At 32.0% G+C, this 15,657-nt stretch overlaps 1 protein-coding gene across 1 annotated transcript; it reads right to left on the reverse strand.

The window, feature by feature from the left end:
- Nucleotides 1-1,996: 1,996 nt before the first annotated feature.
- Nucleotides 1,997-13,225, reverse strand: LOC126738860 (15-hydroxyprostaglandin dehydrogenase [NAD(+)]-like). The gene is made up of 5 exons (XM_050444326.1): nucleotides 12,975-13,225; nucleotides 8,037-8,160; nucleotides 7,877-7,983; nucleotides 7,458-7,792; nucleotides 1,997-2,171 (listed from the first exon to the last, which is right to left on the reverse strand). The coding sequence occupies exons 1-5, from the start codon at nucleotides 13,071-13,073 to the stop codon at nucleotides 2,039-2,041; spliced, it is 798 nt and encodes a 265-aa protein (XP_050300283.1). The 5' UTR covers nucleotides 13,074-13,225; the 3' UTR covers nucleotides 1,997-2,038.
- Nucleotides 13,226-15,657: the final 2,432 nt, after the last annotated feature.

Here is a 15,657-nt window from a genome sequence, read left to right on the forward strand (position 1 = left end):
TACAGAACCCTCCAATATATCAGCCCATACAGACACTGTTGTGTCGTCAGCAAAGAGTGTACTTTGAATTTTCATTGATTTTTATTAAATCGTTTATGTAAACGTATGGGATCTAAAATTGACCCTTGGGGTACTTCAATATATTTTTCTCTTTGCGCGCAAGTCTGACAAATTTTGTAGTATTTGAGCTTCCTTGAGGATGATTCAATGGTTTGCACATGCCAAGGCCTTACTTAGGTCACAACAAAGCACTATATTATACTGCTGTTTCTGAAAACTATCCAAGAGACCCCTGACGAGGTAAAAAATACTGTTGAAAAAAAAGCTTTTATTTTGCTTGAAACCAAACTGGGAACTGCTATAAAAGTAATTATTTCCAAAAAATTCTACAATTTGTTTTGACATGCATTTTTTTATGATTTTTGACACAATGGAAATAAGAGATATAGAATGGCAGCGGCCAGGACTGTTTTGGTCACCTTTTTTAAAAATTTGCACCAAATTGCAATCCCTAAGGCATTCATTTATGAGCAAAGTTAAGGGCACAATAATCTAATTTTTAACATATTTTATTACTCTGACATTGATTCCAGAAATATCACAGCTGTTTTTATTTTTTAGACTGTCAATAATACCGCGGATATGAATAAAAATAACTTCCCTAAATGAAAAACTCTCTGATATATTAAGATTGGCTAGATTACTTAAAGGATTTAAATGGGATGGTGGTATTTTGTCTATTGAGATTCTATGCTGTATTTGAATAATTATTGAAGTCATTAGGATTGAGATTACTGCTCGAATTTATTTTGTTTCATATACTTCACATTTGTTTGATTGAGTTATTTAAGTTGTCATTTGCTAAGATGTTTGCACTCGATATTTCTGCCTTATACAATTTTTGAAATTCCCTTTCGTTTTGTGGAGTATTGTATTGCTCACAAATTTCACCTAACAGTCTCAGATGCTCTCCAATTTCTCTCAACCAGCTAATATTATTCGACTCGTCATCATACTGCTTCTCTGGAAAAGCATCGAGAAATACCTCTTTCAATATATGTAGCCACGAAGCTAGCAAATTTACATTCAGTAGATAAGTTAGTTTCTTTGACAAAGCCCCTTCGAAGTGTTCGATATTATATTGTGAAAATCGAAAAGTCTCTAAAAAGTTTTTTTTTGCATGAGAAACCTGCTGCACGTCAAAAGGAACCAGTAATTGCAAAATTTTAAAGGTGTAATGCGGTTTTTTGTTCCCTGCACGACAAGAACCTATATGAAAAAATAATTTTATCTGTCTAATACACATAAAATTAATATTTTAATAGAGAAGCATTTTGATATCTTGTTGAAACGCTTTGGCCAATAATATATGTATTAATAATAAAACAAACAGATTTTTTGCAAGTTACAAAATCAGTTTTAAATAAGAACGTTGTGTATTTAGATGATTATATCAGTTTTTCCTGCCACATGATACATACATCTTAAAATAAAAGAACATTTTTGTTAATTTTTCTGAAACAAGCCATTTAAAACTTTTTTACTTCCAGCATTGTCGTTTCATCATCACTCTTATAATAAATATTTATTCTGAAAGCTCTACCGTGTAACTATACCGAGGCATACATATACTAGATATATACATATACTACATATACTAGAGCAATTGAAAAAAACAGGATAAAAGAGCTGTCTAATTTCTTCACTAATTTATAATAACGGTAAAAAAAATTGAAAAGGACTAATATTTCAATTTATTTGTTTGTATACATCCAGCTTAAAACGCACATCACACTATTAAGTCATTGTAGGACCAAGTTGTAAATAGATTGCGCCAATTGAATACATTAGTTTTTAAATATTTTCCAATAATTTAAGTATTAGTATTATAATTGTTTATATTCTTACTTACGTTATTTATTTTTTCGCTCTCAGTGCTATCAAGTGCGAAGGAACCACATTTTACACGAACATTCCGTTTAAAAATAAAACTATATTTTTAATACTAAAAAAGTGTTTTATTTATCATATAAAAACATCACTTTTTACGTAAAGTTAATCTGTCGGGAATTTCCACCTCATAAATAGGTTCATTTCCTTCTGAGACCCAAACGCTTCCGTTTTGTCCTTTAGTAATGATGGTTATCATCCCTTCAGCGACATTCCGAGGTCTGAAATTTAGAAAAATCGAAATTTATATTAGAGTTTGGCAGACTTTCCAGAAGAAAAATATACAAATTAAACAAAATAATAGTAATTCATAAATCCTTCAGTCACTATAACTGGGTATGAAAAATTGATTTGAGTTATAAGGGTTTAGTTGCATGTGGGGTCAAGTTGCCAACGAAAAGCCTTAATTTTTCTGTTCGCCCTGAATAAGACCTCAGAAGGCCGAAACGTTGACAAAAAAGAAGAAAAAAAATTATTTTATTTGATCCCACATCCTTAACCCTTCAAACTCAAAACAATTAAACTGGGTCACTAAAATTACATATGTAAAAATTGATGACATGTTTCAAATTTTAGCCGCTGAGTATCATAATTTTTATGTTAATAAAAATATTATCAAAAACAGTTTTGCTTTGATAGTGTAGCTAACCGTGTATACGTTTCCTTGTATACAGGGTGCCTCCGATTAAGTCGGCACTATTGGTATTTTTGTTAATATTTAAGATACAGGGTCGGTTAAATTAGCAAACTAGTAGGATTTTTTCTGTTGATTAAAATGGTGAAAACAGAAAAAAAATTGAACATCGCGTTTTCGAGAAAATGTGAAAAATGTACTTTTGTTAAATGGAATCCCCTGTATATTTTTACATAAATCAAAAGATAATAATTTTCTTAATAAAAAAGTTTATTTACACTAATAGCCTAAACCTAAAAATAACAAAGTTATAGCGATATTAATAATTTTGTCAAATTTAGGCAAGTTGGCTTTGAAATAAATAACATCAAGTAAAACTACTAATTTACAATAAATGAGCAAAAACATCGCCATCTTGTTCAATACATTTCTGAGCACACTTAGGCATACGTCTTGTAGCTTTTAAGATTGATCTTCTATCTATTGATCCAATTATTTGCCTAATATGTGTTTGAAGTTCATCAACGGTTTCTGTATTTTTTTTATACATTTTTTATGTAACCCCAAAAATAAAAATCTAGAGGGGTTAGGTCTGGTGACCTAGGTGGCCAACGAATCGGGCCACGTGTCGCAATCCATTTATCGTCAAACAGTCTATTAAGTAATATTCTTACATCATTTAGTTGATGGGGAGGTGCTCCATCCTGTTGAAAATAGATTTGTTGCCGTCCCTCCAAGTTAACATTATCCAAATAATCTTCCAGCGCTCCAGATAATATGAGTTGAACATATCTCCTTCCAGTCAAAGTGCCATCATAAAACACAGGTCCTATTACTTGGCTTCCTATTAAGCCGCACCAAACGTTTATACTAAATTGATTTTGAGGATTTCTGGGATCAGTAAGGAAAAGATTTTCTTGGGACCAATAGTGTACATTTTTACGGTTAAACATACCTTTGTTTGAAAAATTAGCTTCGTCGCACCAAATTATACGGTTTAAAGTATTATCATTAGCTTCATATGCATTCCGTAACCAGTTGCAAAAAGCAAGTCTTCTTTCGTTATCGCCAGGCAACAATGTTTGTACTGGTCGATACTTATATGGCACAAATTTGTGTTTCTTTAAGACCCGCCAAATTGTTACTAAGCTCACACCGTAAGCTCTTGCTAAATTTCTAGTTGAGTTTTCCATATGAGCTTCAAAATATGCCATAATAGAAATTTCAACATCCTCGCTTACTACAAATTGGTTCCTTCTTCTAGTTCTTTTAAACACGTTTTCGTTACTTCTACATTTTCTGTAGAGAATTAAAAAGTATCTACGGTTTGGCAAGTTACGAGTCTGGAATCTTTGGCGGTACTCTTCTAGCGCTCTGTCACTATTTTTTCGACATACAAGGTAACATTCTAACATATCACATATTTCAATATGCGTAAAAGGCATTTTACTAATTTACATTTTACAAAAATCACAAACTTTGCTAACATGTAACTGTCAGTATTTCTTTATTTAATAAAATCTCTACGGCTACTGTCATTTTATTTTTCAAAAAATTCAAGGCCAACTTGCCTAAATTTGACAAAATTATTAATATCGCTATAACTTTGTTATTTTTAGGTTTAGGCTATTAGTGTAAATAAGCTTTTTTATTAAGAAAATTATTATCTTTTGATTTATGTAAAAACATACAGGGGAATCCATTTAACAAAAGTACATTTTTCACATTTTCTCGAAAACGCGATGTTCAATTTTTTTTTCTGTTTTCACCATTTTAATCAACAGAAAAAATCCTACTAGTTTGCTAATTTAACCGACTCTGTATCTTAAACATTAACAAAGATACCAATAGTGCCGACTTAATCGGAGGCACCCTGTATATATACCGGGTGGTGCGTCGCCGAGCGGAACAGGAAAACCCATTTAAATTTTAAGGGTGTCAATTATTGGCTTCCCTGTACATTTTATAGAAAAAATGTAAGATAACTTTTTGAAGAAACGGGCACCAGTAAAATGAATATTGTCACTGACGTGAGTAAAAGTGTCAATAAATCAGTGACAGTCGATATTTGAAAACAAGTATGAATTATTTAATCGACGAAAAAATAATTATAAATATTTAATATAATTTTATCGTTATATTAAATAACAGTTTAGATAAAAAAGTAATGTTAACGTGTCTTACTTTGAATGTATGGTTGTGAGATTGATAAAATGAAAAAAAAAACATTTCTTGTATTCGGCTGTACGTCAGATTTGACAAAGCCTTATAATAAATTGTTTGCTGGTGGCTGGTGTCTGGTTTTACCTAAACCGAAAATTTGGTAATTTTGCAATTACATTTAATTGAATAATTCAAGATTCACTTATTAAAATTTTATGAAACTTTGCACGACGGTTTGCCAGATTGGTGGCTTCAAAAAGTTATCTTACATTTTTTCTGTAAAATGTACAGGGAAGCCAATAATTGACACCCTTAAAATTTACATGAGATTTCCTATGTACCGCTCGGCGACGCACCACCCGGTATATATTTTCGTTTAAGATTTTATAGGATGTAACAAATATTAAATTCTAAGATTTATATTTTTACTTTTAATGTGTAAGCTATTTTTAAAATAAAGAATCCAAAAATGCATTAATAAATGGGGTATTCTATTTAAAATAATAAAGTTGACAACTGTACAGTCTTCTTGACGTACCCTATATGTTCTGTTCTTGTTGTCACCTTAATTTCACTTGATTGATTATTAGTTTAATACTTAGTTTGATTTAGTTTAGTTCTATAAGTTATATTCTTAAGTGCATTCAAAGTATCGCTTCTTGCTGTTAATATTTTTTGTTTTACATAATGGATTTTGAGATTTGCCTTATTTCCTCGCCTTTCCCTATAATATTTCCTTACTTGCTATTCTTTACTTTTACTACAAGCCTGGTACATACCCAAATAATACGTCACACGCAAGTACCGAAAAGACTGACGCGGGGAATCGAGGTGAAAAACACTCGGTACTAGATCGTCTTACTGTTAATAACCATTTTTACGACCAGTGTTTGCGCGGCCTTCCGCAAAAACCTCCTGTGTTATCCTGATCCTGACTGACCCCTAGGTAAGTCTTTTTACTTTTAATTTAATTCAATCATTTTTATATTTTTCATGCTAAGTCAGCAGGCTGTGGTGTAAAACCGTCCAAAGGTACATGAACCATCGCAACCTATAAATTTTACAGTCTATAGGGCCTCAATTGATTAGAACCCTTTTCTAATCAATGGCACCCTATTAAACACCATATATTTTTCAGAAATCTGAAAACATGCAATAAAATAGAATTGACGTGTACCGAGCGTTTTTAAACCAGGTAATTCGTTTACCTGTAAAAGGGATTTTTCCAGACTTTTTAAACACACTATACATCTAGGTATTCAATCACTATACATCTAGGTATTCAATCACCTTTCATGTAAATATTAAAGAGGCAGTAACAGATAATATTTAGGCGTAAACTTCAGGGTTTTCTCGTGGAAAGCGCTTACTACTTACTCAATGAGTACTATACTAATGTATTTTAACTGCGTTGCCAATAAATTTATTTTTCTGGTTGTATTAAGTCTTTCGTAATTTATTCTGTTTGTAATTCTATGTTATAATTTATAGGTGTAATGTGCATTAATTAAACTAATCTAAATCTTACTTTAATATTGCAATGTATATGAGCTGTTAAATATTAAAACAAATGTATTACTTTGTCAACAACAATAAAAGGTTTGGACTAAAAAAAGCGTATTTTGGCTTTTAGAGCATTTAGAGTCATTAAATCTTATTAAAGATCTAGGTATTTATTTTAATATAATAGTTTATTGTCATTTACAGCATATTTATAAGACCTAATAAAAATGCTTAGTTTTCTGATATGATATACCAAAGAATTCATTAATATTTAACAGACTGGGATGTAACCACTCAAAGAATATTACGCAATTGTGTGATTATGCAACTGTTTAATAAATTCAGTAAATCAAAGAAATTTTTTTTCGGAATAAATTAACGCGTAATATATATTACTACCTGAATACCCGCGGAAAATAAAAGAAAAGTCGAAAAAGGCCTCTAATAATAGTAAATGCAACCCACAATACACAAAAATAAAATCCGAAGCCACGGCTCAATGATTGTACATGCAACCCACAATACACAAAAATAAAATCCGAAGCCTCGCCTCATTGATAGTACATGCAACCCACAATTGCCACGCCGTTTTTCTTGAGGTCAAGGGGCGCGATTAATATAATATAATTATTATAAAACCAAGACACAAATAATCTTAAAAATGATTCGTTAGATGCAGAGCGAGCGGTAAGACTGAGTCGAGTCACCTCTCGGATATCAGTCTCGCATGGACCCGCCTTGTTGTTATGTCTACCAAAATATAAATAATACAGAGGCACTTTTTCAATCGTATTTATTAATCAGTTTTATGCGATATTTATTATATCGCTAACACCCCTTATCGGTGGAATTTCAAAAAGTTCGTTCGTATCCGGGGCCTACATTATAAAAAAACATTGTTGCAGTTAATTTTTTTTTCTTAAGTTGATGCCTGCGAGTCGTTGGTGCGGGCAGTCTCCGTTCAAACTCCGAAGCCACGCCCTCTTAGTTCTCGAGGTCACGGGTAACAATTTTCCCATTTTTTACCCCTTATCGGTGGAATTTCGAAAAATCCGTTCTTATCCGGTGCCTACATTATAAAAGGAACCCGTTGGCAAAATTTTACGTTTCTAGCTATTGCAGTTTGGGCTCTGCGATGATGAGTCAGTCAGTCAGGACAAACTCTTTTATATATAGATAACTTTCTTAAACTTAAACTCTCACTTACGGTTGTGCTGGTAATGATCCAAGCTCCTTAGCGAGCACCTCTCCTAAATTAGGGAATCCTTTTAAGGCGAACTTTCCAGCTTCGGAAATCAGTGGCGTTTCAGTCACTCCCGGACACATAGTCACGAATTTAATGCCAGTCAAGTTCCAATAATAGTCAGTTCCAAAGGACCGGGTCATGCCGAGAACAAAGTGTTTTGTTCCGACGTATACGGGACATCCTGAGAGGGATTGAAGACCCAATATGGAGGCGATGTTGGCCACCACACCACCTTTACCGCCATTGTTTTTGCCCATATATTTGATTGCTAGAAGACTGCCCTCGACTACGGCATTCTAAAGAACGTAAATGTATTTTTTAGACAACGTAAGTATGTTTCGTGATTATAAATATAATTTATGCAAATATAAAAAACTTACACAATTCAAAGCTACTTCTTTTTCCCAATCGCTGTCAAACATAATTCCGGCATTGTTAATTACCACATCCAGAGTTTTAAAGTGCTCTATCGCTTTTTCGAAAGCAACTGAAACGTTTAAAAATTAATTTTAAATAAATTTAATCATAAGTAAGGATTACCGGCAAGTTCCGCCTTGTTAATAGAATTGGTGGTAATGAAAATCACTGTTCCATCTCCATATTGTTTGTTCAGTTCTGCTGCTACGTCATTTCCGTTGGGGCTTATATCAGTGATTGCAACACCCTGTGGATTCATACAATATCAATAACTAAGGTTTCTTTTAATTGCTGCCTTGGCTAATCATAGTAGATAGTCAGAAGAAGCAAACACATGTAATATGTCTATGAAAAAACACATAAGCAATATGCACTGAACATAATAATTAACCTCTCTATAGACGAAGAGATTTTACCATTTTAAAGGCAAAAAAAAAGGGTAGTTGCAGTAGACTATGACTGTGGTAGAAGAATAAATAAATAAATAGCTCTTTATTTCCCCACTTACAGGAAATATAACAAAATTGTTATTTACCTACTGAATCCTTGATAAGCTATTAAAGTAAATTACGAGTACTATAATAGATATGAGAAAAAGATACAATTCTGTATCAACATCAAATGATACAAATTAAATAATATAAAAAACTCCAAGTGCTACAAAATCAATAAAAAAAACCTGCCCTTTCTGCCTTTTTAAATACTATAGAGTAACAATAATATTGTCTCCAAATTCATTCAATTAAAGTTGAAAAAAGTTTGTTTTTGATAATTTCACTTGAATCGAAAAAAAATATCTTTGCCAATATCATTAAAGGACTGGTCGGTACCAACTGTCAGTTAATTTTTAAGTTTTTTAGACGCAAATATTTCATTTCTCTAATCAATCTCTTGTACATATATGGTTTAATTTACCAATATATCCGGTTCATAGTTTGAGGAAGGATCGCACTTGATAAAGACACTCAAGGCGTTCACTATAATTTGGGGAGCAGAATGCTCCAAATATCGGTTAATGATATATTTGTCATATTAATTTGGACACCTCCGTTTCCTACACAATTTGTAAGAAACCGTTGTAATCAAAAATTATATTCAAAATACTGTAAAAGAGTTCGCAGGCCAGGTTTATATCAGATTATTCATATTGTGCTTAGAATATTATTGTACAATAGGGGAAAAGTGGCCTTTCTAAAATTGGATGCTTTTGTAGCGCTAAGAAGTCCAAAAATGAACTTATGACGTTGATTTATAGTTCAATTGTCTAAGGCAAAAACAACAAACCTCAGAAGGTGAACCTTGATCAAGCAGTTACAAAGAATTCTAAGTGACAGCAGCAATACAGTCAAAGGTGCTCCTATACCGCTAATTCATATCTTGAGCTTATAAGCAGAAATATCCTATAGAAAGACAAGAAAATACAGAGCCCTAGAGGATCAAGAGGCCAAAGTAAATATATGATATGCTATCAGATAAAACGACTTCTCAATACTACTTCAACAAACTTATCTGGAGAAGAATGAGAATACTGGAAAAAGTGTTCCTAATAAAAACCGAAAAGTCTCTCTGTTAAACAAACTAACTGTAGCCAGGGTACGAGGTATCCAGGGAACTAAGAAGTGGAGCAATTGGTTGAAGCAGCCAATTCATATGCCCAGGACCATTATGTGACATTGCAGAATGACTTTATAAAGCAATAGTTAAAAACTGGGTTAAAAGACTGGTTACTATCAATAGCTCTAGATAGACACCAGGACATTGACAGACTAAAAGATGTGTAAAAACTTATAATTTATTTGCTACGACGAAGTTGTAAGGAAAAACAGCAGGTCTGCAGAGGACTATGTAAGATAAATAAGCACCTGTTCTTATATTTGCCAGTATTCTTCTAGTGTATTCCCAGAGTACTGTTTCTGCATCTTATGTCCCTCCAGGAATTTTATTTACTAATCGCTGACCTCACTTTTTTGAATGTCCCACCTAACTATTTTTTTATGTTAAAGGAAATAAATTTCATTTATTAAATAAATAAAATTAATCTAAATAACTTACTTTAAGGAAAAACTTGTTTCTCAACTTACTAACCAATTCGCAAACCATTTATTACAACAATGATAGATCACCAGAAAAACAAACTCATTCTGTTCAAGTTGTTATAATACCCTGTACATATTTTCATTTAAAACGCGTTCACAATATAGTAGGTATTCTTAGATTTTTTTTCATTCTATTAAAATTAACATTTCAGATTTATAAACGCCATAAACAAATTTATGTAAATATAATTTAATGTTATCTCATATAATATAAATTATATGAGATAATGCGTATATTTGATTAACAATTCAAGTCAAAAAACCCCCTTTTTTATCTTTTTATCTATCAAGTTAAAATTTAACTCATAAAAATTGAGTGTGTGGAATTTTAATTTTTTTTTAAATAAAAATAGGATCTGTTTTGAAGCTAACCTTGGATATAAATAAAACAGTTTATATAAAAAAATATATATAGTTTTTTAAATTTCTGTATCACACATGTGATGTTGTTTTGCTCCATGGTAAAAAAAATATTTATAGAAAAAATTGTAAACAAAATCAAAGTTTGGCAAGAGAACATGTTTTTAAACATTTTAAAAAGAACCATTTCTAGTTATCTGAAAACATAGTATAATTTTTTAAAATAATATATTTTCCATGAATTAATTAACACTAGAAATATCCTTCCTATCAAAAATCCCTTTCCATCTTCTTGTCGTTCCATTATTTCAAAAGGGCAGTATGGAGAAGGCTGAAAATTATAGACCAAAATCTTTATTACCTATATTAGGTATCTAAAATATTTGAAAAGGTCATAGCTGAACAGGTACTGCCTTTTTTTGAGGAGCATAATCTTCTTGCTAGCGAACAGTTTGGGTTCCACAAAGGCAGGAAAACAAGCTGGACCATGAAGTCCTGTTGGAGAAGATCAAAGCCTATGGTTCAGATCCAACTACTAAAATCATATTTAACACAGCAAGGCACCAAGCTGTTTGATAAGATTGCATGTTGTCTGCTGAGAGGGATATAAAAATTGGGGTGCCTCAGAGCTCCGTTCTGGGTCCAATTCTTTTTCTCATTTATGTTAATGATTTACACTTAGTAGATCCAAATTCAAGGTATACCCTCTTTGCGAATGATACTACCATTTCTGTTCCTCATGGGACTGTGGTGACTTTCTTGTAGGGCTCTAGGGATGCACAGTTGAAAGCTGAAAGGTCATTTATTTCAAAGATGCTGCTTCTGAAGCAGGATAAATTAACTGAAATGGTATTGACTTTGAGAGATCTGGGAGCTGTGGGTAATCCCATTTATTAGACCAAATTTCTTGGAGTTCACATGGATCAGAACAAGTGGAGTGTATTTGTAGAATATCCAACTGAAAAACTCGATAAGAGCCTTTTCTATCAACTCACTGTAAATGTTTCTGATTGAGCATCGAGAACAGCCTATTTTGCCATCTTCGACTCAGCTATTCTATGCTATTCTTTTCTGGGGCCATGCTCCAAATACCCGATATCTATTTGACTTGCAAATAAAAGCTCTTAGAATAATGAGTGGTTTGGGATGTAGAACTAATTGCAGGGATTGTCCTATATTGTAAGGATTATTAATTTTTTTACCACTCATGAAGATATGCATGATTACCAGACAAGAAAAGGGCCAAGTTAATACCACCATGATGTCAAAGGGGTCCAGGATACTGAGCAATTAAGGATTTTAATATATTACCAAATAATATTGATAAACTACCAATTAAATAAGTTACAGATGTTTTAATAAAAATGTTAAAGCTAGATACATAATTTTCTCTGTACACAAATTTGTACAGAACCTAACCTACCATACCTAACCGAATGTATGTGAAAATTATAGCTTTTTTAAATTAGTGATCTAAATTATATTTAAAATTGTATTTAATTAAGTGATTTTGAACCAATGTGAGTGTCTTATTTATAGTTTATTTTTTGATATTTTATGACCATTTTTGGACTAGTACATGACTTTTTTATCATTTATAATATTTAGACATATCTTCCTTGGCTTTATAGAAGAGTATGTCATAGTGTGGGACTCTGTGACTGGTTACCCACTAAAATTTTGCAATGGGTGGCACCAGTTGGTTCCCTGCACTGTGGTCTGCTCTGTTACAATCCTATTGTGCCCCAATATATTTATATTTAGATTACAAATAGGGGAAGTCTTTATCTCCAAGAAAAATGCATGTAGGTCACTTAGGTAAATGTATTATACATTTCGGCTGTGTAAACAGCCACCATCAGATACATGTTCTGTATTTATTTTTTTTTTATATACACATTCTCCTATAAAATATAGACTTCTATTCAACTATATTTATATTTAGTATATGTTATGTGTGTAAAGTCCAACTTTATCTCTAGCATTGACTGCACTAATGAGTTATTCCATATCGAGGAAGCAACTTTCATGCCAGGGGTGATGTTTACAGTTAATCAAGTGGGTATTTGTAATATAAATGAGCTATATGTATCTACACAAGAATTTAATTAATTTCTAGGATGATTAAACTATCTTAGATAATTTTTTGAAATATTAATGAGAAGTGAAAAATTTCTTAGTAAAGAATTTTGTATACTTAATATAGACAGATTCTTGTAGTTTGAGTAATCTGAGTTGAGAGCCAGATTTAGGACGGATGAATCTATCAAAGAGGCTAAAATGGGAATTTCAAGAATAAGAATTAAAACAAATACGTAAGATCCTGCATGGTATTCAAAAGTTTGATTTAAAAGTTAGTACCTATAGAAAGCCTCCTATGTTCTAATATTTACTAGATACCAGATGATTAGCATATACCATATAGAATCCAGATTTTAGTAGGCCCAGCAAGTTAACATACATATAGTATAAAACTCAGAGAAGACTGATGACTGTGACTTAAGGGACAATTTACACTCTCATTCTATAAAATGCCTATTCACATAATTAAAAAAAATAATGTTAGTAAAGTCTAAGATGCCTTCTGTTATTAGTTAATAAGTACCTTAACTCCATTCTTCAATAGTTCCTTAACATAGGCCAACCCAATTCCATTTGCTCCCCCGGTAACCAAAGCGATTTTTCCTTTAAGGTCAAAAGACATTGTTCAAGAAATCAGGATTAATCACTTTTTTAATTAACTCACAATTTTTGTATTAATACTGAAATAGTTCGGTCGCGGTGTGTTTTATATATAAGTGGATCCAATGAAATTATCTTTCTGGTATGTTGTTTTCGAACTTTTATCTGTTTGGCTTGGTGAATTTTATTTATAAACACCGGCCGGTGAGGTAGCGTAGACGTAGACCTATGTACGTCTGTGTTCAACGTTGCCAGAATTACTTTTATCATTAATCTAACTATCCACCCACTCAAGTAATTTTATTAGTGTTACGATTTCCCGTGAGTTCAATAAATGAGAACACTAAACACTAAATTTTAATCACTTACAATCACTTCCTATTTCTAAGCACTTATTGGTTATTCAACCTATTTAAATCACAACTATATACTTAAAGTCAAATCAGGTCCCTATACCGGATGGTGCATCGCCAAGCTAACCATAGGAAATTCCATATAAATTACGATACTTTCAAATATTGATAGTATACCTACAATACCAAATTTCATTTTTTTCTAAAAAGCAATTTAGAATTTATTTGAACCAAACATTTGAAACAAGTTAGGTCAAAGTGTTGGTCAATTTATTTAGTGATCAGTACGCATAATTATTACAATTATCAAAAGAAAATAATTTTGATTAAGTGGTACTATAATGGAGAATAGTTTTGGAAAAATATCTTACATGTTCTCTGTGAATTTCCCTGATAGGCATTTTCCAAGTAAAACAAAAGTGTAGATTATTGTTAATAAAAAAAGAAAGGTACAGTAATTAGTAATTGCAAATGCTCAGAGCAAAACCATGACGCTGGCAGAGCTGGAGAAAATAATTCAAATCTCGAAATCTTACTTCATGTGGAAGAAAATAAAGAAATCAGCAGCAGAACTCTTGGAGAAGTTATAGCAAAAGATCATAGTACAGTATTTCACACATTAAAAAAATACAAATACCATTCTTTTAAATATTAAAAACATCAGGAACTAAAGGAAGGCGACGAAATACGAAGAGCATGTTAATAAAAAAAAGAAAGGTACAGTAATTAGTAATTGCAAATGCTCAGAGCAAAACCATGACGCTGGCAGAGCTGGAGAAAATAATTTAAATCTCGAAATCTTACTTCATGTGGAAGAAAATATAGAAATCAACAGCAGAACTCTTGGAGAAGTTATAGCAAAAGATCATAGTACAGTATTTCACACATTAAAAAAATACAAATACCATTCTTTTAAATATTAAAAACATCAGGAACTAAAGGAAGGCGACGAAATACGAAGAGCATGTTAATAAAAAAAAGAAAGGTACAGTAATTAGTAATTGCAAATGCTCAGAGCAAAACCATGACGCTGGCAGAGCTGGAGAAAATAATTCAAATCTCGAAATCTTACTTCATGTGGAAGAAAATATAGAAATCAGCAGCAGAACTCTTGGAGAAGTTATAGCAAAAGATCATAGTACAGTATTTCACACATTAAAAAAATACAAATACCATTCTTTTAAATATTAAAAACATCAGGAACTAAAGGAAGGCGACGAAATACGAAGAGCAAATTTCTGTTTTGAAGTTATGGAAAAGGCGAATAACCCAGGGATTTTTTACAAAATGTTTGTTTTACGGCGCCTTTACCTTAAATAATGAGCCAAATGTAAAATTGTTGTTACTGGAGTAAAGAAAACGAACACAAATATGTTCTTACAAGGACGCAGTACCCTCAAAAGGTAAATGTTTAGGCGAGTATTTTTGGTCCTAAAATTATTGGACCAATATTGGAAGAAGTTGCACCTGAAAATGAGATTTGGTTTGAAATGGATGGCTGTCCTGCGCACATTTCACAGCAAGTCAAGGAATATCTTCAAAACCTATTTGATGGACGCATAATCGGACTAAATTACAATAGTAATTATAGCCAGCCAGGTCTCCGGACCTTTCATTAAAGGACTTTTTCCTGTGGAGTCACATTAAAAGTCAAGAGTCAAAGATGGCAAACCGAATTTTCCAATCTATTAAGATATTGTATGGCGGTAAATGGAGGATTGTTTGAGTAATTGATTAAGGAAAAATAATGTATTACTTAAAAAATGAAATTTAATAATAAATACTACAAAAAATTATTGTATTTATTTTTAATACTTTTTTATTTTTTTTGTTTTGTTGTTTGGTTGTTTGGAATTAGTTGCAGTTATTTTTTTATAAAATCACTTAGTAAGAAGTAATGGAACTTGGTATGGTGGCCGCTTATCTTACTCGCACCCTTAAAAAACTTTAATACAGTTTTTCTGTAAAATATACAGAGAGCCAATATTTGAAAGTATCCTAATTTATATGGGATTTCCTAGGGCCAGCTTGGCAAAGCACCACCCGGTATATACGCAATAAGATTCTTTAACTAATTTCCACAGACTTTTAACAGAATATTCTTAAGGTACAAATATAAACGAATATAAATCGATTATAATAATCCGGACAAGACAGGGTCTTAGTAAAGCAACTTTGTAACATCCCCTCTTAAATGTGATCGTTCCGATCAGCCTGACCTACATATAACTTAAGCCGATCTAAATGAACTAC

This window comes from Anthonomus grandis, chromosome 7, assembly GCF_022605725.1.
Source record: "Anthonomus grandis grandis chromosome 7, icAntGran1.3, whole genome shotgun sequence".
Classification (NCBI taxonomy): domain Eukaryota; kingdom Metazoa; phylum Arthropoda; class Insecta; order Coleoptera; family Curculionidae; genus Anthonomus; species Anthonomus grandis.

Excerpts from the sequence above, each read along its gene's own strand:
- LOC126738860 (XM_050444326.1), bottom strand. The coding sequence starts at position 13,073 with ATGTCTTTTGACCTTAAAGGAAAAATCGCTTTGGTTACCGGGGGAGCA. Across the intron at positions 8,161-12,974 it reads TATTGAAGAATGGAGTTAAG|GGTGTTGCAATCACTGATAT; the intron begins GTACTTATTAAC and ends ATGAATCCACAG. Across the intron at positions 7,984-8,036 it reads TAACAAGGCGGAACTTGCCG|TTGCTTTCGAAAAAGCGATA; the intron begins GTAATCCTTACT and ends TAAACGTTTCAG.